Below are 21,870 nucleotides of genomic sequence, written 5' to 3' on the forward strand. Positions count from 1 at the left end.
GTTCTGAGGAGTAACACCATCTGTTTTCACTTTCTGCTTTGAAATAATATTTAATAGCAACTTAAAAAAATTTGGGTAATTTTAACACTTTCTTGTGACATTTTCTGTCATCTCAATTACTGTGTAAATGCTCCAAATGACATGCACCAAAGGACTGATGAGCATCAAAATCTGTATCACTTGGCATGATATTTGGAGTGTGGGTTTATATTACTTGTTGGCTATAAGACTAATAGGTTTTGCCAGCTATGGAGAATTATAGGAAATGAACCAATAAAAATGCTCATTGTTGTTTATAATAGAGTAAAATATTAAGATATGAGAAACTGTGCAACAACAGTTCATCTTATTGTTATACCTCCTATATGGCAGAGTATTTAATGTTGTTAAGCAAACCCCAAATTATCTAGACTGTGTTTAAAAGTACATTTTAAAAATATTGACATAATTTTTAATACAGTTCAAGTTGTTCTGCCCAGTCTTTCATATCTGTAATGTGTGCTATAAGAAGCTGCTTTGGCAAAATAGCTTACTGATGTGGATTTACCATATGTTTTGGATAATCAGGTAGACACTGTGATGTATATTGCCTGTTACCTGTGCTGTGATAATTCTTCTTTAGGGAGAATTATATACCAGCTTTTCTAATAGTACGAGATGGAATGAACACTATCACAATATTGATTTTTACTTCTTGAAATGCTACAGATTGACCTGCCTGAGCAGAAGGCCAGCTTTTTAAGTTTGATAAAATTTTCCTTTGGGTATTCAGATAACCTTTATTACAGATAATGCCTTCAATCCTGATATAACATACTTGAAGCCTGAGATTTTAAATTGGTTACTAAAATATCCAAGAACATGTCTCGCATGTAGTTCAGACAGGTTTCTTAATAATCATTCTCTCCCATTTAAGGATTATGGGATTACAGGGTTTGGATGCTTGAAAAGAAAGAACAGATGTCAGTCAACTTATAATTTTTAATCAGAAGGAGGTGTGGGGAAAAAAAAACAATCAAGCCACAAACAGACTTAAAATGCAGAGCAAAATAAGGCAGTCAGAAATTAAGAAAAACATCAGGAAACAATGCTTTCTACTTTCTTTGCTTTATTTAGTCCAACCAGAAAACCCCATCAAGGAAGTTCTTGCAGCAGTACCTCTCCAGAGGTTTGGGCCTGGCTTGATACCATTCTTCTGTAGTCCTAACCGTTCACACTACTTTATTCTTCAGCTCTCCCAAACAAAACTGTTCTCAGTTCCTCCAAATGTTCAGCAGCCAAACTGCCCAGCAAAGTTTTTTGTTCTGTGGTTGTACTGTTTTGACTGGCAAAACGCTCTAGGTAATCAAACTGCCTGACTCTTGCCAGGAGTCATATGCTTTTAAACACGACACCCCTGCCTGGCATTTTCCCGGGGCCTGTGCTCGTTCCTCCGTGGCAGAGTGTGGCACTGCTGATGGGGTTTTACAGCAGTTGGTCTCTGAATCCATCGTGTAAGGACAGCTATAAAATAGTTCCCTTTCCTGTTTCTTCCCTCCTCTTCGCAGTTATCAAGGTGATTTAACGGTTGAGGTTCATATATGGGGATCATTCCTCTTGTCAAAGGAAAGATCTCGTGATCATGCAAAGGGCCTGTGTGGTTTCTGGACAGCATGTGGTGACACATCTTCTGCTTGTAGCAGAGGTTTCAAGTAATGCTATTGGTATTTACTGCTGTTCTTGGAAGCATGGCAAATATTTCTAATAACTGCCATGTTAAGTCATTGAAGTGTGCTATTACAAAAATGATAGTTACCATTTTTCACGTTTATATATTGTTTTTTTGTTCAGCTGTTTTCTCTGTTTTGTTTCATTTATCACCCTGCCCTCTTACTCAGCTTGCCTTCGTTGGGGAGAAAAGGAGTGATATTTTGGCGAAGAAAATAGTTGTTTACTACAGTGTGAATAGGTTATTGCTGCAACTGACTTTACTGTTTTGAGAGCTACTAATTATGCAACACCTCCTGGGATAACATTATGAACAAAAAAGGCATGAGGAATGAGAGCATGATCGTGTGTCTTATTGTTTTAATCTTTAAATAGGTTTACAAACTGGCAGTTTTTCATTATCAAAGGGAGATGGACGAGAGAGACTTTCCCAATTCATTTTCATGCCATAAAAAGTGTCAGTTTAGAAACAGATACTTGTGACGGATGAGCACGGGCATCATTTTACTTTGGTTGCCAGTTAACTGGGAAGTAGTCTCTAGGTAGCAGTGGTCTCCTGTTCTGTCTCAGTTCTTTGGAAAAGAGCATTCTGGTCTTTTCTAAGTGTAGACCACAAGTTAAACTACCCTTTTTATTTTTAAAAAGAAAGTTTTCTTGGAAATAAAATGTATTTACTGAAGATGGTATCATATCTATGACCATTTTTCATGCATTTGCTAAAGTAACTTTTAAGAAAAGCTTTATTTACTATTTTATTGGCCTTCCCATTTTTCTGAAAAGCTGGTAGAAAGACAATCCCTTGCCTTGATGGTAGGCTGGTTGAATTCCAGATTGTTTTCAAAGTGGAATGGTGGTTGACAACAGAAGTCTATATCGTAGGTATCCTGTCCTCAGCCCAACCCTTTTGTGTCTAAATCTTCTGTTGATCTGCTGCAATTCCTGACACAGACACAGCCTGTAGGGGCCTAGTCTTAGCAGAAGCTTACAGGGATAGAGGTTACAGACAGATGTCCTGCAAAAATCTACAGCAGTGGATGAAGTGGACATCCCTGGGTGCAACTCATCTATTCAAAAGGATTACTAGTACAGCAGGATCTCTGTGAAGGGATGCAGATTGCTCTTTCTTAAGCAGAAATTATATCTGAGTACAGAGTTAGTTGGCAAGATGAGAAAAAGAGATCATAAAGTTTACAGTAAAATAATTGTTCTGTGCCTGTGTGGGCATATGTAAGAGTCTTTCTAAGCAGCCCTACTTGGCTTTAGAGGTTCAAGGTCTGTCTTAAAGCTTGGTGTTTAGTCCACGTTAACCAAACAAGTGGAAAGGCTTTTGAATGTATTGTCGAAACAACCGTAGTGCACCTTTCTCACTTCTGCTGTAACATTGCTGGGGACCATATCCTTGTTTAGCAGCCACCGTTGTGGCTGGCCTGTCACAGTCCTTTAATAAGTAGATGAAGAAATGTTGGTCACCTGTCTGAATCAGTAATGCTATTAGTCAGCACCTTGTCACTTACCAGGTTTTACTACATTAACAGCCATACAGAAACAGATTTTTTGTCAACAGTATAATTTTCTGTGTCTGTTTTATATTTATTTAACACTGCTGCTAGAGCTCATTTAAGTCGGAGACTAACAAATTTCTTTTGACCTTGGCTGTTATTTTAGAAAAAAATGTTTGACGAAGTCTATTTCCTTCTCATGTTTACAGTGCTGTGTTACAGTCCATAACTGATATTTTATATAGATTTGGGTAAATGGACAAATAACTACTGTTCTTAATGTATTTGCCTTTACAGTGATGAATGTGATGACTTTATTTCTCTCCCTTCTTTATGGTTAATAAAGAAACAGCAAGGGAATGATCAGGAACCTGTTCATATGCAAATACAGGAAGATTTCATACTATGTTTTCATGTAAAAATTGAAGCTACTTTTCTTTAGAAGTTAGTATGTTGAAGTGACCAGACATAATGTTTTGATTTCTTTTGCCAGGATTTTCCTAGATCAACAAAGCAAGCTAAGCCTAAGAAAGATTCTCATGTTTCAGTCCTTTTTGTGCATCAGCAGTATAACAGAAATATTACATAGGTTCTTGAGCAGCAGCTTCGTAAATATATGGTGATATTTTGACATGTGACAGAACGAAGTTGTCCCTAGGTCTTGCATGGTTAAATGTATTGGATGGTTACATGTCAGGGGCATTGGCTTCAACACTTTTTTTTTTAATAAGATACTAGAAGGCATGTTTTCCCCAGCATGTAAGCAAAATATGAACTTGAAGAAGAATGGTCACATCTCAAAAACAAAGATGAGCTTTGCCACAACACCCCAAATCTCTTGTTTGTAATTAAAAGTCGTTCTTTAAATGAATTCCCTGAGTAATTTAAGTCTATATTTCCAGTAGTGTATTTTGGCAAGATCCTTACATGAGTTCCAGCTGGAAGGCACATTTCCTGAGGAAACTGAATGGAATGCAGGAGTTAAGATCTTACCCTAGAAGGCCAGTCCTAGAAGTGTGCTGATGCAGCCACCTCACCATGATGTTAGTAAATGAGAAATTAAAAAAGGCATGTAAGGGTATTCATGGAAGAATAGAAAGAAGATTGTAAGGAGCTTGTTCAGTTGCAGGAATGTTTTGTATTGACTCTTCATGTGAAATTTCACACTCGTTTTCCCCCTTTTGAAAGCATCCTGTTTGTTTTTAGCTTCTCACACTGTCTTGTAACAACCTGGGGTTTACGAGGTAGGCTGAATTATGCTCGATTCAAGTCTACATCTTGACACTTTCATTGAAGGTATTGTGGATCTGTATGATAACAGAGCAACATGGCAACTTGCAGTGTTCAGCTGGGGTTTGGGTAAGTTGCAGGCTTTCTAGCAATAATCCTGGAATTTAGTTGGGGATTTTAATTGATTATTTGGCCCTAACTTGCTTCCGGTTTGGTTCTTTCATTATTCTCCAACATGAGGGAACCACAGCTGATTTTGTCTCTCCTCTTATAGGAAAGCAGCAGTCTGTGTGTGCCTTTATTAGAAAAAATAAAAGCTTTGTACAGATACTGATATGTAGAGCTCAGAACTTGAAGCAGATGAGAGCTGCCTAGTCTTTCTCTACATTTCAGTTTAGCCATATATTTTCAATGAGGCTGGGATTTTGTACTGAGAAGAATACCAGTGAACTCTAACATGATAGAAGACATGAGGTGGTTGCCCAAAGAGGTTGTAGATTTTCCATCCTTGTTATTACTAAGTGTTTGGCTGGAGAAGTCCTTGACAAACCTGAACAAGTTGGACCTACTTTGAGAAGGGGGTTGGTCTAAGTTTTTCTAGGTTTCTAGGTTCTTTTTTAAAATACTGCTTAAGTTCCTCTCCAGCAAACTGTAGAAAACGAGAAACTTCTTACATTCTTTGTCAAACTGAGACTCAGCCTAAATTGCAATGAGTAATCAACCTTCCAATCTGTTGTCAAACATAGTAATTGAACAAACCAGTGTATTGTACTATTCATCACTGTAATTAAAGCATCATTTTTCTCTCACTCTTATTAGTACCGTATGCAGAAGAGCTCATTATTAGAACTTAATTCATCAGAACCCAAGGCCACTGGGCAGTCAGAAGATGTGTTAACTGTTGAGACATATAAAATTTCATCCTCTGTATTACTTGAGGTGGCAAAATCTTAATAAATTGTCATAATACCAAGTTGACCTCAGCCTTCTTCCCCCCCATCCCTTCCCTTCTTTCGTACTTATAGCACATGGCCCAAACTTGAACTCTTCGCCACAAATTCTGTAGCAACCCAGCTTGTCATGCCACTGTTCCTGCATCTCCATGAAGAAGTGATAGCTGTCCAACACTCCTAGGGATATGTTCCTTCAGCAGATGTTCTGAGGTGAACAGGCTTGGATACTTCTTGGTGATAACTGCCTTTGGGGGTGTTTTAGCTGAGCTGCCAGAGAAGTTAAACTGCTGCTTTTAATGTCATTGCTATGCAGACATGAGTGAGTCAGGAAGAAGGAACTAATTTTTATTTATATATGGATATAGTTTGTTTATGAATGGAGCCCTGTTTCTCTTTTTGACTCCTGTGTTCTTCAAAGATTGGTAGAGATTGCCATGACAGAAGAAATCCAGGTGCTATTTTGTATAATTAATGCTTTTTCATGGTTTAAAATGTCCAGAGGATGAGAGCAAGGAAACAGTGCACATATGTAACAGACTATACATTTTTCTTGGAAGGAATTTTTGTTTGTGAATTACCTGGACTGGATCTGACACTGTGATCTAGGAGTATTTCTAATTATCTGCAAAAATGAAATACTCTGGGAAATTTGAGGCTGGTGCTATTTATTCATCTAAATGTATATCACTATCTTGTTATCAGTTATTCTACATTAATTTCTCATTTTAGTTTTACATATTCAGCTACAAATGTTATATTTTTGAAACGTCGAGTGTCTTCATGGTTTTTCTCATTAGTCACTTGATTCTTCCAGTATATAGGATACAGGGAACTTCTGGAGTAATTGTTAAGTATATTTAAAAAAAACTAATAATTCAAAGTAGGTAGTGTGAAACTCCATAATATGATAAAAGTAATGTGATGAGCACCTTTTGCTGGTTCCTGATTCCAGTGCATGATGTGCAAGTATTTTGTTTCACTATGGCCTGGAGTGGGGCAGGGTCTCGCTTGGTTATGTGATTCAGAAAGTATTTGGGAATCTCTGTTAAGTATTTAATTAGGATTGAGTTAATAGATGAAATTATTAAATTCCCTAACAAGCATAGTGAAGAAACCTTAGGCAGAAGAACTTAGAACTGCTACCAAAATGCTTAACTCAACAGGTGTCTGTACATTTTAGATCCTATTTTTAGAAGTGAATTAAATTTCCCATGTCAGATGTGTATAGTCAGTCAAATGATGATGTTTTATATATATTCATATAATTGGTTACTAAATTTAAAAAGTTAACTAAATATAGAAGTTGATAATAAATATTGAAAGTAAAACCCCTTCACTCTGCCTTGCAGAACCGGCTATGATGTGTTTAGCATGACTCAGTAATGCCCATACCTGCTGAAAAAGTTAAGTACTTGTTCTTAATGAAAATGTAGCAAGGAGGTAATTCAACATGATCATTCCGTTGCAGGACAGGAATAACTAACTAGCTGGGGTTATTTTAGAATTATATTGGGCATAAGTGCTGTGTGAGGCTAGAAAAAAATTAGATCCAAAAATCATCAAACGTCAGAACTAACTACTTCAGATTGCTCCATTTTGTTAATTAAAAACTTTTAAAACTTATTTTCTTTATAGTATTGGAACTGTCTTCATTTCACTGTATGAATGCTGGTAAAATGTAACAATGGCTTTGAAGTTTGTAGTAGTTATCGCTTATTGCATCCGCTCGTTAATTCCTTCCTCGCCTCCTGCAGTATTGAGAAAGCCTGTGCTTTCTGTGAGACGGAATTCAGCAATTTTCCACTCTTCGTTGAGACTTGGAATTTAGGTGGTATCTCATTATGCTAGCAGATTCATTTGAGACTTGGATTGTCTAGGGGAGGATCTTTTGGAAAGTGTGTCTGGGGGCAAGAATTACTCAGCTTCCTCAAACTGTTGTTCACAGCACCTGCAAGAAAGCTGAATTCAGAGACATGGATTAGCATGGTACAGGAGGAGATGCTCACAGTGCTCTTGGCTCACCTTCTTGCTAGGGTTGTCCTGTATGTAAAAATCCCTTACTTGCCTGCTGTTCCTGTCTTTCTTTTACCCTGCATATCAACAACTCTGGTTTTACGTGTCTTTTCCTTAAGTACGTGTCCTGCAATGGTTATTCCATATGATCAACATCTTCTAGCAGGTATGAATTCAGTGACTGGTTTTGTGGGGCTGATCTCTTTAGTTACTGTATTCTTTCTTGCTTTGTTTCTTTCTGGTTACGTTTGCTCTGTCTTGATAACAATCAATCGGCAATAATAATCATGAAAAGGGAATGTAACATTGATTTTAAGAACTCGTATATACTGGCAGAACATTAATGGGAGTTTCAGTTTTAGTTTAAGGAATGTTATTTACAGGTAACATTAACAGATAAAATATTTTTAGGAATACACCAAGCATTCACCATATTTGTAATCTTGGTGCTTGCTTGAATGTAATATCTTCAGAGTAAGTTCCTCAAGCCCATGGAATTTACTCTGTACTTTACTGTTAACTGTAGTAACTGGCTCAACTTACTGGGTTTTATTGTATTGTGAGAAATACCTGGATCCAAAAGCTGTTGTTTTCAGCAGATAGAAACAGTTGGTTACATGCATAGCTATTGATACAAAGGTGATATAAATACTGTCCAAGCTAATTGTAGAGAGCTGGTTGCTTCTGTTCTTTGCTCAAGGCCCTGATCCAGCGTAGGCAAATCTTTAGGGCATTTAGCTAGCAATATGTGTTTATTGTGCAAGTGAGAACTACAGTGTAAAATAGTTTTCAAAAACATGACCAAATTATTTCACAAAATTCTTGCCAAAAAATTGCTGAAGCATGACCAACTTCCATGAGAACAGAAATACATATTCCTATTTTCAAAAGCCATATCCTGTCAAAGATCAAAACACTTCTCCAAGGCAGAGTCTAGGGGACATACTCTTTAAATAGAAGACTCAAGGAAGGAGTTTGTTTATTTTAGCATGGGGATAACAATCGTATCCTCTTTTTTCTTACTGTCTTTCTGTCCTTTTCTTGAAACACCGTAGTAGGGAAATGGTTTTGTTTCATATTTCCTAAAAGGCCAGGCCAAAAGACAACTCCAGACTTGAATATCATTTAATGGATTATGAGAAATAGCCAAGGTAGCTAGGTAATAGCATACGAGCTGTCTGTAGTAGGTGGTATTTATCCATGAGTATCTGTGTGTACAGTATCCTATACACCTCTTGCTTAGTGTGCTTTTTAATGAAGTTGGTTGAGACTTGGAGGCCAAGCAAGCTCTGTAATCAAAGATTAGGCAGACAGGGAAAGCATAAGCAGTCTGCTCAGAATAATTTTTCTTTTACAGTTCAGTAAGCTTCTTATTGAACTATTCAGCAGTAGAAAATAAAGCTGTGGAACCTACATTACAAGGCAGAAGCTAAGTAGTAATTACATGAGACTGTAAGGATTACTGAGTTAAAACTCATGTTCCGTGCAGGGTGTAGCTGGGAAAGACAAAACCATTTTTGTGTCTTAGAAAATAAAATACCTCTAAGAATGCAGCACTTTGTAGTTTTCTTTTTTCAAATATTATGTAGTGTGCCAGGTAAGACTTTTGTACTTTGCACCATTGTAGTGAAATGATCAAAAAATGAAAATATTTTTTTGAATTTACTTAAAGCAAATCTCTGCATAACTAAGTTTTGTGATAAAACAGTGTATTTCCTGTGTTGTTCACTTCTGCTGTGTTGATCTTGATTTTTCTTTTTAAACAAGATACTTATTTAGCAGTTTTGGATTATACTCTTTGTAATTTTGTTACTGATTTTTTTTTAATTATTATTTCTCTAATATTTTTTTTCCCTCAAAATCATGCATCCCTATTAAAAAATGCCTTGCTGCAGTTTTGTATGTGGGAGGTATGTGACAGCATGAAATCCTGCCTGGGTTTTTTTATGCTGCGTGTCAGAGCGTAGACATCTTGAAGGAAATAACAGCATTTAGAGTACCATCTTAGTACCAGTAATCAGAGCTCCTGAGGCATTGTATTACAGGCTTCTCTTGAGAAAGAAGACATTGCTGAGCAGCTGATCCTAGTTTCTGACCAGCTCAGAATGATATCTGTATTTTTCTCTCAGATATGAAAGGTTACTTGCTTGTGGCGTAACTGTCATAACTGCGGATCCAACTAGCCAAAGTGACCTCTCCTTGCTTTTTCAGCTCTACCTAAAATATGCTGTTTAGTGAGAGATGTGCAGAGAATGGAACTGTATTTACTATCAGTAGAACTTTTTTAAAAAAAACTTAGAGAACTTGAGCAGTTATGCTGATAAGCCCTGTGTTTGGAACAGTAGGATATTGGTTTTGCAGTGCAGTTTTTAATTTAGCCTTTCTTGTTGAGCATAGTGAATTAAAAGATACAGGAGAATGCAGGTTGTCTGACTCCACAATAAGTGGAAGAAAACCAACAGAGTGGCATGTGGAATTAAATAGTTTTCTCTTTGTCCTGGTTTTGGTTGGTATAGAGTTAATTTTCCTGCTAGTACCTGGCATAGTGTTGTGTTTTGGATCTAGCATGAGAATAATGTGTTAACACTGGTATTTTGGTTGTTGCCAAGCAGTACTTATACTAAGTCAAAGACTCTTCAGCTTCCCGTGCTCTGCCAGCCGGGAGGTGCACAAGAAGCTGGGAGTGGACACAGCCAGGCCAGCTGGCCCAGCTGATCAAAGGCACGCTCCATACCATATGATGTCATGCTCAGTATATAAAGCTGGGGGAGTTGGCCACGGGATGCAGGTTGGGAACTGGCTGGGCATTGGTCAGCAGGTGGTGAGCAATCGTATTGTGCATCACTTGTTCGGGATGTTATTTTATTATTATTGTTACGATTTTTCCCTTGCTGTCCTATTAAACTGTCTTTATCTCAGCCCACAAGTTTTAACTTTTTTTATTCTGCTCCCTATACCACCGTGGTTGATCTGGAGCAGGAGTGTGGGGGCTGGAGGAGGGCCTGGAGGGAGTGAGTGAACAGCTCTGTGGTGCTTAGCTGCCAGCTGGGGTTAAGCCACAACACTCCATACATCCTTTTTTAAAAAACAAACAAAAAAATCTCCCCAAAAAATCCAAAACCTGTTGTTTTGTGTAGCATCTATGGATAACCATGTAGGATAACAGATTTAAATATTTTTTTTGCTAGTAAAGAAGTTATTTATAAAATGAAGTTTTATTTTGCTAACAGGAAAAAAATAGCAATTTCATAGTTTCTTTCTCAAGATAAGAGATGCAAGTTGACTCAAATTCTTATTATTTACTATTTTTTTAAAAATCTCCCGTTGAGCATCTGGGTTATAAAGAAACTAACTTGAGTGACTTTTGAGACTCTGAAGGAGCTTGTATTTGATAGCTTATATGAAATACAGTTGTGCCTTAGATCCAGTCAGTGTGGGTAAAAGCTTATTACACTTGATTTTGATAGTATGGAGTATTATCTAAAGTCATTCCTTCCACGTTCCCTCTGTTTGCTTAAGTAGTTTGCAGTTGATTAATAATTTGCTAGAAACATTGCAAATGTACCTCAGCTAGCTAGTTATAAATAATTTGATTTTCTTAATGGATTTATCATGTATTAAGTGTATTGACAGTTCTAGCATCATTTCGGTGGCTTTCCCTCTCCACTGGCAATCCAATTCATAGGCATGATCAACTTTTACTGATGATCCAGCATGGGAGGTGAAGGCTACTAAATTTCCTCTGGGAGAATTGCCAGAGATTGCTTTACTTGCAGGTTGAGCACAGTCACAATAGCCAGTGAAGTAGTTGTGGATTACCAGCTGGGGAAGAAGATTCTGCTTCCAAACCCGCTTGGAGCTTCTTTGGTTGTCAGACCTCAACTTGCAGGCAGGGGATGAAAACAATCCTCTTGTGCAGCAGGTATTCTGAGCGGTTCTGGATCAGCATTATAGCACTCCATGTGAGGCTGCTCTTATGTCTGGCTGGGAAAAACATTTTGTGCACTACGTCCTCTTAAAAAGCTAAATCCAGCCTTTTCTTGCTATTTATGTGTCTCCGTTTCATTTTCCCTTTAGCACAAGGGTTTAATTCTGGCTAAACAACAAAGATATAGCAGGGGAAGACCGTTAGAGCAATGAACCTTGGATGTCAGAGACAATCCACATCTTCCCTTCTTCCTTTCTGGTTTTCACTTGCTAAGCTACCCTTTGGCAGTCTGAGCTCAAACTCCTGCAAAACTGCGTGGATTCCTATGGCTGACCCAGCCTTTGCCATCCCCCACAAGGTTTTGGGACTTGACTAGTAGTAATCAATGTGATACTCTTATCTGAACTCCTCTGCACTGCATTGCTGGGCCAGCAGAGGAGTGGCTGTTTTCTATCTATGTATAGAATTGCCATGTTTCACACTGGAGTACAGGCTCCTTAGGAGCCTGGTCACGGGCAATATTCTGTTCCTTCTGAAATTCTTTGGGTGGCAAGAATTCAGCTCCCCAGCTCTTCCCTTCATTTACACCTAAGAGCTTATAGCAGTAGTTGTCCACCAAAGATCTGTAAATAAATTGGTAACTCAGATCGATATGGTGAAAAGAGTTTATTCTGAGTCAGTCAGCCAGTGGTGGCAGGAGTGAAGAGGCCCTGGTTCGCAGCCTAGCTGGACTACTTGTGCTAGGAGCACAGATGGAGTGTGTGGCAGAAGGCGGGCTTTCAGGTCACATCCATGGTCCAAAGAGAATAAGCTCATCCCAGGAAGGCTGACTGTCAGGAACAATTTTTTGTGAATGTCTTTAGTTAGTACATAAAGTATAATTTACCTTTTTTGTTAAACAAAGCAACTGAACTGCATTCAAGAAATGGGTATGTGCTGCAGGCCAGCATCATCACTTCCATTGGTGATACAAGCACTAAGGGCAGCACAAAGTCTCAACCTGTTCATCTTTTTCCTGCTGGGAAAATCCTGGAATAAATTATGTGTATGTACTACCTTAACTGTCATGATTAGGTAGAATATTGCTGTGTGACTAATCTTGTTCATTGCTGTTACCATGGCTGTTACAGCTACTGTGTGAGATGTTTATATGAATATTTTTTTATAGAATCAAATTATGGTGTTAGGTGTTTGCGATCTTTATTTGCTTTGTGAGCTGTGTTTAAAGGCTATTTTAAAAAAATACTCTCTTTCAAAATTGTTCTGGTTCATGGGAAATGTTGCTTAATACTTACAAAGCTGTTGCTGTTCTGTCATGGTGCAGAAACAATTCCGTTTAGCTGTAGGCACTGCCTCTACAAACCACCATCATTTTCTTATTCAGCCACAAGAATCTAATGTAAATCCTGGCTGTAACCCTTTTTCTTTTCTCTTTTTTGTTTGTTTTTGGTTTTAATTATTGCAAACTGAAATAGCCATTGTCTTTCAATACATAACAACACATACCTCATCTTTTAACAGAATGTATAATTTATTTATCAGTATATGCTTATTTTAAACCTAGCTGAACATCTATAGCTGTATCTGCATAAGATTATTAGTTTACTAGAAAAACAAATATTTTCTATCATGTTGGTTTTTACTTAAGGTTAGTATAATTGTGTCTTCTTCCTCGGTTATGAATTTAAAAACAGATAAAATTTCACTTACTAATGCAGCATATTTATGATGAAGGTTGTTCACCAGGTAGTTCCAGCTTTTACTTCCCAAACAACTTTGATCCAGGCAGGAGTTTTTGTTTTCGCTAGGGTGGCAAACTTAAAAGGTCTCTTTAGCTTTCTTAAAAGTGATGTAATGTTTGAATCATTAAAACTGCTTGTTTTTTCCATTTCCAGTTCTTTATTTTTGGTGTTAATTTTGTTAAGAAAGTTTTTTCTTTTTTAAATTTGCAATATGCATTTTTAATTAATGTCCCTGTGCTTTGCTTTGCCTTCTCAAATCTCTTATTGTGTGTTTGTGTTCATTTGTCTTTAATTCAAAAAATGACAACAAGACAGAAAACTTGTAGCGTTTGCAGTTTTGGTTTCTGCATGCATGTGGTTATGTTCAGAAACTCTGTGTATGAAAGTGATCTTTTGATTTGCTAACGATTAGGTGTTGCTGCTTCCCTTGCAGAGTGCTCACCTGGCCATGATCGATACTCTTATGATGGCGTATACGGTAGAGATGGTCAGCGTTGAGAAAGTGATTGCATGCACTCAGCAGTATTCATCCTTCTTCCAAGCTACAGATCTACCTTATGACATTGAGGATGCTGTCATGTACTGGATAAACAAGGTATGAGTACTGGAAAAGCAAGCTATGATTTTCTTTGTAGTCTATATGATTCGATTAGAGATGAGTGGGTAGGGTATGTGTGTAGGTATATCAACACTGTCTGATACAGGCTGTTCCTTCGTCTGCTTTATTGTTAATAAAAGGCAAAGTTTGCAGAAGTAAGTTAAACATGTTATGTGAACCAAATAAATGGGAACTCTAAATAAAAGAGTGTAATACACGTTACGTATGACATTGTATCAGTCGCTGTCATGTTAAGATGCTGTGACTTCTGCTCAAGGGTTTGTTTTTGGCTCTTTGTAATTGTCTTATTGTGTAATTTATCATGATGTAAAAGCAAGGTATTCTGTTTGTATTTGAACTAGTCTTGCTTGAAGCGATCTACCTTCACTGCATGATCAAATCTCAAGTAACAAGGGTATACTGTTAATCAGATGTGATTGAGCGTAATAAGGGACAGGTTGGTTTGTACCATGTGAAGCTAACAACTAATGATCACAGACTGATTCTGAAACTGACAGTTGTTGATGATGCTTCAGGGCTATCATCTGAAATGTGTTTAATCTTTTCAGTTAACCTGATAGTAGTGATTTATAGACCTTTTGGAAACTCTATGACTTGTTTGTTAGAATAGATCACTGAATAAACTATTTTGTCTCTAGGTAAATGAACATTTGAAAGACATAATGGAACAGGAACAAAAACTAAAAGAGCATCACGGTGCGGAATCTGCAGGTCAAAAGGTGGGTGTAGAAGTTAAAATATTTTAAGCAAGAATGAGCATTATCTGTAAACAATAACTGCTTGCATGTAGTATGTATAGGCAAATACACATTTGCAGACATTGATCATTTAACTGCTTCTTAAAGAACGCAAGCTTTAGTAGTCAGTCATTTTGTTATTGGTTTTATCATTCCCGTGACAATATCCATTTGAACGTAACGCTAATAGAGTTGAACTTTTTATTCCCAGTTGTCCTTTTTGACAAATAAATCTTCGATAGCAGGGAAACATCTGTTATGTTAGTCCTAAGGAATTTATTAAGATTAATGAATACTTTAAATGAATTAAAACTGTAGTCAGATCTTATACAAAAGAGACCACCACATTTTTATTCATTATTTTTAATGGATTTTTCCTTGTGAATCGCATTCTTCTCAAGAGAAATCTGTATGTGGCATCATGGGAAGCATTGCTCTCACTATGATCCAAAGTACTGGTTGATTACAAGTTATATTATATATACAGTAAAAACAGATTATGTTTGATTCCCTTTCCTAACAACATTTTTTCCTTTTGTTTGCATAGCTCAGTTAATTAAATAGCATTATACCCATCAAAATACAGAAGGATAGCATACAGTTCCAGAGTATGTAAAATTACTTGCTTCAGAATGACATCATTTATGCTATTGTGATATAATGAGTATTGTGGAATTGGTAATCGATTTGAACACCCTTTGGTACTATTGCTGCACTTGAATGCAGAACAGATTTCCTGCCTATTGCGAGGCTGAGATTCTTGTTCCCTTCCTGGTCTGTTGTCATTTAAGCAGCTATCTCTTTTTCAGTGCTTCTCTGGGAGATCTGTGGGTTACCTGGCCAGGTTATTAGTTGAGCTTCAAAAAGTATGAAAACAATTAATGTCATTGTACTTGCAGTTTCTTTTTAGATATAAAGTATGATGAAGACTAATGAATTGTGTGACTCAGCAAAAGAGAATGGTATTTTTTACAAATAATAGTGTGACTCAGATTGAATTTTTTCTGTCAGAATAATCAATGTTCAATAGTGATGACACAGAAATCTGGAGAATAAGATGTCCTTGACAAGTTCATTTCTCAAATTTAGATAAAACAAAGTAAATGGGGGGCAGAGAGATAACCTACCATCCTCTGTCCTCTAGTGATTTTTCTTTTTTCTGAAAATAATAGTAGGAAGTTTTTTCTGTAGCTTTTAGGTCACTTTGAAAGATGAGAATAACTTTTAAAACGAAAGTGCCTGAGAATCTTAATATGGCAAACAAAGTTATATCAAAGAAAACAGTATTATCAGAGCAATGCCATAAAATTATCTGTATTTATAAAAAATCGGTAATGTTTATTTTTGCTTATGTTATAGAGTTTGCAATTTATATTAGGAATAGGAAGATAAAATTTTTAGCTTATAACTTATCTTTAATGTTAGCATTCTTGAATCAACTGCTAAATAGTTGTATAGTGTCTAACTCTGATGCCATAAATAAACACAATGAAATATACCATTTTTATATAAATATTTTGTGCATTTGTGGTGTTTTTCATATGAATTGTGAAGCTATAACACAAAGCCTTATCCTGTTGGTCAATGTACAAGTACATTTGCAAAATAGCAAAATCATGCTACAACTGCCATATCATGGAATAAATTGTAATTAAGGATGCCTTTTCTATACACTGAATTTTAGACACTCTTTTCCCCTGTACATGTTATGTTACTTGCCCCAGTGTCGGATTCAGCAGTATAAATGACATTGTCAAGTATTGACATTGACAATAAATGACATTGTCAAGTAAGGTATTATGTGCTAGGGGGTTGTATTAGCACAACTTCATTAGCTCAAATCTCAGCATGGGCAAAACCTCAGGCTCCAGTTGACCTGTAGATGTCTCTTCAGACAGTAAATTTATTATGGATTATGTTTTTTAAAAAAAAAAGCTATTAGTCGATGCTTTCCTCTTTTTATAGCACAGAATTTTGTTTAATTTAAGAAGGGAAGTGGGAGAATTGAATTCTGCCTTTGTATTAACTAAAGCAATATTATTACATGGTTTTCCATTTTTATGGAAAAATTAAATTATACTTCTATATATTTATGAAGGGTAATGTTTTCTGTGCTCATATTATAGTTAAAGCTTATCCCTTGACATCTGAATTCAGTTGTTTTACTTTCTGTCTTCGGTGTTTTTAAACTCCTAACTGCTGCTTCTATTTCTGTTTTAAAACTTAGAATGAAGGAGAACTCAAACATTCCATTGTGCCTCTTTTCCACCATCCTTTTCAGGTTGGGGGTCTGTTTGGTAATTTGGGTTCTGCACATACAGTTAGCCATTCAGAAGGTGATGATTCCATTTTAAAATTCAGGAATCTTTGCAGTATCCCTTAAGTATTCCCAACAGCTTTGGATATTTAGGTTCAGTTTTGATAATTTAAATTTTCTTAATTTAAATTAAGAATGCCTCTGGCCATCTCTCTAAATCAGAATGCTGATTTGGAGAGATGGCCAGACAATCATGGGAAGAATAGATCGTTCTAGTCATTAGGGAAGCTTTTCTTTAGTTTTCATTTTTGGCCAAGAAGCAGCAAAGTTATGTACCTAAAAGGTGAAGCAAAGTTAATGAGTGGACTTTTTAATTACTTCATAATTTCCTACTTGTTATAGACATAAATATATCCATTGTGGAAAATTATTTCAGCATAATCCTTAAGCCTGCCAATTTAATGCTTTACTATCTTGTTACAAACCTGTGATGATATTTCAGCAATAACTAGTGAATCTCTACATTTCTAAAAATTGTAAGTGTCATATACAGAGATTAATACATGATACAACTGGTGAGATGTACCTAATTTCTAATTCTGGATGGATAAACCCAGTATTAACCGATTATGAGATTGCTTTTGTTTTCCTTCACTTTCTTCCACTGCTAGCTTCCCGTAGAAGATAAGAGAGGAAGGAGTATGTATGATTTTTAGTTCCAGGTAGTCCTCTGTGGACCTTGATCAGCTGGTGATTTGTGGTAACCTCGTCTCTTTCTGGTAGAGTCTCTGCATCTTCTTTCAGAATTAGGATTTCAAGTTTTGTAGTGAATAGCTTTGGTTTTCAGGCTTCCATTGATTAATATGTAGTGAATGTACAGTTGCACTGGTTAAACTCCTGATTCTCAATGTGGTTGAAACTTTCAGAAAAACATTCTATTTTTCTGTCTGCCTTTGTGGTTTAGACTGTGTCAGTCTTAACAGATTTAATCTACATCGGTGCAAATCCAGTGGAAGAAACAAATGTAAGAGTATTCATCCAAAGACCTGAATTCTTAAAATGTTTTTTAAAATTAGTTTAAACAGTGCAACTTTTTGTGTGAAGGTAAAACACTAACACCATAGTTCCACTTTTGATTTAATGTCTCCTAAATCCACACTGCTAGCAAAAGCTGACCTGTCAAGGAGGAAAGTTTGCAGCAGGATCAGCTTCTTGAAATAATTAATGCAATTAATGCACAGCTGGATGAACACAAATGATGGTGCAAGGAAGACTGCAGAAACGAGTATTTAATGAAGGGCATGACTATAATTTTTTTTGCCCCATAGGATGAACTTATACCAAGTTAAATTTATCATAGTCATGTTTAAAACACTTTGTTAGGGGACATTAAACAATCTTCTTGTAAATGTGTAAGCCTTCAACCTGAGGGACTGTTCGTTTTTTTGTTTTGCGGCTTGGTTTTTGGGATTCTTTTGGTTTGTTTTAAAACACTGGGACGACTCAGTCAGGATTCTCTGCTCAGTTTGCTTTGTAGTGACTGATTTTTAGTAAGTTCGAGGGGAAAACAGTTTATTCATATTGATATAAAGCCATTGAATCCCCATTATGTTGTCCAAGACATTTCAGCTATTCTTCATCTCTTTGCCTTAAGTGCCTTTACAAAGTGTATATTTACAAATCTTATAGTCTGTTTGAACTTCAACTTGATTATCTTCAGTCTTTCAGCCTCTTGAAGCATATTCATAGTTGCCTCCACTATAGTTCAGCCAAGTGGACAAATAAAAATACTTGTTTCATTGCTAGTTCTGAGTTGTTTGTACTGTTACAGACAGCTACTCTTTGGAATTGAAACAAGTGTGTGCTTTCCTTCCAAAGAGTAGTTTTTCAGCCTATCATTAAATAGATATTGATTGAATTTTTGTGCCCACATCTGCAATATACTTCACCTTGATAAATCAAAGAAGAATGTTCCCATCAGTGTTAAGTAGAATGATGGGCAGCCCAGATCTCATCTCAGTCCATTTACCAAAAATCTTGCTTAATGATATGGTTTAGAATTCCTGATTGCCATTGAAAATTAAGATAATTTGTTTTCAAATTCACGTATTTGTCCGTACTTTTACTATATTTCAGTGAAGTGAAGAGGAACTGAAACCTATGGAGAGTGCTTTAGTTGGGTGTGACTGAAATGTCTAGAGCCACACATGAACATGCATCTCATAGTTTATTTGTGCTAAGGAGCTTTGGAATTCTCCACTCTAACAGTCCAGTTAAATGGAGGAGAAAAATGTTGAGATGATATTTGTATAACTTTTTCTCTATAATTTGGTGTTGGATATTTTTTTGTCACGTACGAGTTTAGAATTGTATGTACCAGTTCTGATCGTTTCTCTGCCAGTAGCCAAAAATCCATCTACATTTCAGGTCATTGCACATCATACAGCTAATGCTAATGTGATTGGTCATTGCAAAAATACAATTGCCTGCACCTCTTGTTGTTCTGAAAACTGTCATAAAATTGTTTAAAAACATTAAGTGTTAAAGACATAACCGTTTGGCTTGAAGTAACTAATGCAAACTTCACTGCAATTAGTTGTACTGTACTACAGTGTGTTTATACCTTTTTTTCATTGCTTTAGCTTCCCTGCTTCCCCATATGTGCTGCTGGAGTTCATTTTGATACTTGTGATATCATGACTTCAAGTCTCAAATGAATTCTTCAGTCAGATTGCGTATGTAGGGTGAATTAGATGTGTGAAAGCATTAAAAAAAAAATCATTGGTCTGACAATCTTACATGTTCCATGTGGGAAAACTATAATGTTGGTTTACAAAGACTGCAGATACATTTCTCCAGTATTATTTCTGCTAATTAGAAATTAGCAGAGGTTACAGGGCATTAATGTTTAACATTAAATTACAAATCACTGTTGTACAAAACTGAGTGTTTAAAGAAAATTTCTTTGTGAAAGTAATTTATGAAATCTGATAAATTGTTCCTTTTTTTTCTTTGCTCTTTGCTTTTACTCTTTTTTTTTTCCTACTGCTTCCTCTGAAGTCTCCTACCAAATGGTTTTGGAAACTGGTTCCTGTAAGTTTGCCCAACTGCTTCACCTTGATCAAATAGCTCATTCTGGGAATGGCTTTGCCCATGTCATGCTGGTTGAGTCATTCATTTCATTTATCTCTACAAGATGATTTTATAAGCAATTGCTCTGCAAAGGTGTGCATAATACAGAAGCTTATTTTGCAAGGTAATGTGTGCAAAACAAATCCAAGATAGGATGCTGGATAAGGAATTACTTTTCAAGAAGTCAAGTTTTCTACGGGTTTGTGTAAGTCAGAGTTACCTGTTATTAAGTCATGTCGATTGAGGTTTTTTGCAAACTGCTCTGTCATAAGCTTCCAGTAAACATATGCTGTTTGGTACTGACTCTCTTTTTAAGAGAGATTGGCAGAAAGTTTTTGATTATTGATGATGCATGGAAACTTTCTTATTTTTTTAACAATATGCAATCATGGCACCCTTTGTCTAGAATTCCTTAATTTTTCAGTTGATTTAGGACCGTAGTTAATCTCTCTCCACACAAAGTAACCCAAAGCAGTCTACTTCTAGTGAGGCATAATTTCACTGAAAGCAGTAAAAAAGCCCCACTGTTCAAGTCTGCAATAAGAAGAAAGGTTGTTTGTTCTGTGTCACCTCAGGATTCTAATTACTTTCCTCTGTCATACAGTAGTTCACCCCTGAAATGCACTCAGATTATTTATTATACAGCAGATTTGTCTAGGAATAAAGTAGTCAGCTCTTTAGGTATATGCAGAACTGCATACTTTTGGTCTGAAATCCAAAGAACTAGTTCTGATCGACATTTGGTGTAAACATTACCAAATAACAGATCTAGGAGTCACGCAGATATTTGTTGTCATTACTAGTAAAGTATTGTTCATACTTTGCAAAGAGATTTAAAAATAACCAAGAAGCTGCATGTAGGCAACAACAGAAATTACTTGGTGTCAGGAAAACCAGTTTAAAAGTACTGTCTTCAGCAGACTAATTGGTATTCAAATTCATAACTGTTTATGCTGTATTGGCAATTTCTCAATGATGCTGTATTTTACAGCTGAGACACACAAATACGCTGCTCTTCACAGTATATTCCTTTAGTTATGCTAGCTTAATTCCAAACCATTATTAAATGAAGGGAATAATGCAAAAAAAATGGACTGTCTGTGATCAGGAAAGCGAGCATGTTTGGGTTTTTTTGTCTCATTTCTACAAAATAAGGTGGCTGCTTCAAAGCAGTTTCAGAATATGTGCTTGTTCTATTTTTACCTAAGGTGTTAGTTTACTAATGGTTCTCTCCATTGCATAAAAAAGATATTAAAATATAAAATATTCAGTCTGTTGAAAAGCTAAGTCCAATTTGCCTGCCAGTTGTCCATAAACAACTTTAACTGGTGGAATTTGTTACTTTGAGCTTCTCAGTTTAGTAGAGATACAGTTGAAACCCAAGTGCTGCTGATAATATAAGTAGGAAGGCAGTGGCTCAAGCTGCTGTAACTATTCAACCAGTCTTCTGATCTCTTCCTTTTACACAGAGCAGGTGTTTCATAGCAAGATAGATATTCCTGAGCATACAGGCAGCTGAAAACTTACTCTGAGAGTTAAGTTTATAGCATGTTATCTACTATATGGTAAATGCATAAGGGCATTCATTATTAACGACTCGCTTGGAATACACAGGAACACTTCTGACAGAGTAGCTGCTGTGCTGCTGGTTCATCTTTAGCTGACCTTGCTGATACGCAAGTGTCTCGACGAGATGACTTGTTTAAGTGCAATAAACTGGAGATGCTAAATTGGGCTGCTTTAGGAACTCAGAACAAGATGCATGTTAAACATATTAGCATTTCTGTTTAAATTGGAACTACAGCTTTGTAATATAGAGGTTCATCTTTTGCATTGTTACATTCATAGTATGAAAACATTAGCAGACATTCCAACTGATGACAAGAGTTTCTTCAAATGGAAGTTTATTAAAAACGCATTGCAATTACCAGTGTCTTTTATTTTTCAGTATGATTTCTTTTATCTTTTCAACCAAATTGAAACATGATGCCTGTTATACCCTAATGAACCTAGCATATCAGGTTATGTAAGTTTATTTTTCCTGAAGTAATGT

General features: G+C 36.4%; 1 protein-coding gene across 1 annotated transcript in view; it reads left to right on the forward strand.

Moving 5' to 3' along the window:
• Window positions 1-13,505: 13,505 nt before the first annotated feature.
• CAMSAP2 (calmodulin regulated spectrin-associated protein family, member 2) overlaps window positions 13,506-21,870 on the forward strand; it is a gene marked incomplete at its 5' end in the record, with an annotated part of 40,766 nt that continues 32,401 nt past the window's right edge. The window contains 3 exons of the mRNA XM_010154898.1: window positions 13,506-13,667; window positions 14,330-14,410; window positions 19,746-19,778. Of these exons, the coding sequence (XP_010153200.1) occupies window positions 13,506-13,667; window positions 14,330-14,410; window positions 19,746-19,778 (276 nt within the window). The remainder of the gene's footprint in view (window positions 13,668-14,329; window positions 14,411-19,745; window positions 19,779-21,870) is intronic.

Source organism: Eurypyga helias, unplaced genomic scaffold (genome assembly GCF_000690775.1).
Source record: "Eurypyga helias isolate BGI_N326 unplaced genomic scaffold, ASM69077v1 scaffold20007, whole genome shotgun sequence".
In the NCBI taxonomy this organism is placed as follows: domain Eukaryota; kingdom Metazoa; phylum Chordata; class Aves; order Eurypygiformes; family Eurypygidae; genus Eurypyga; species Eurypyga helias.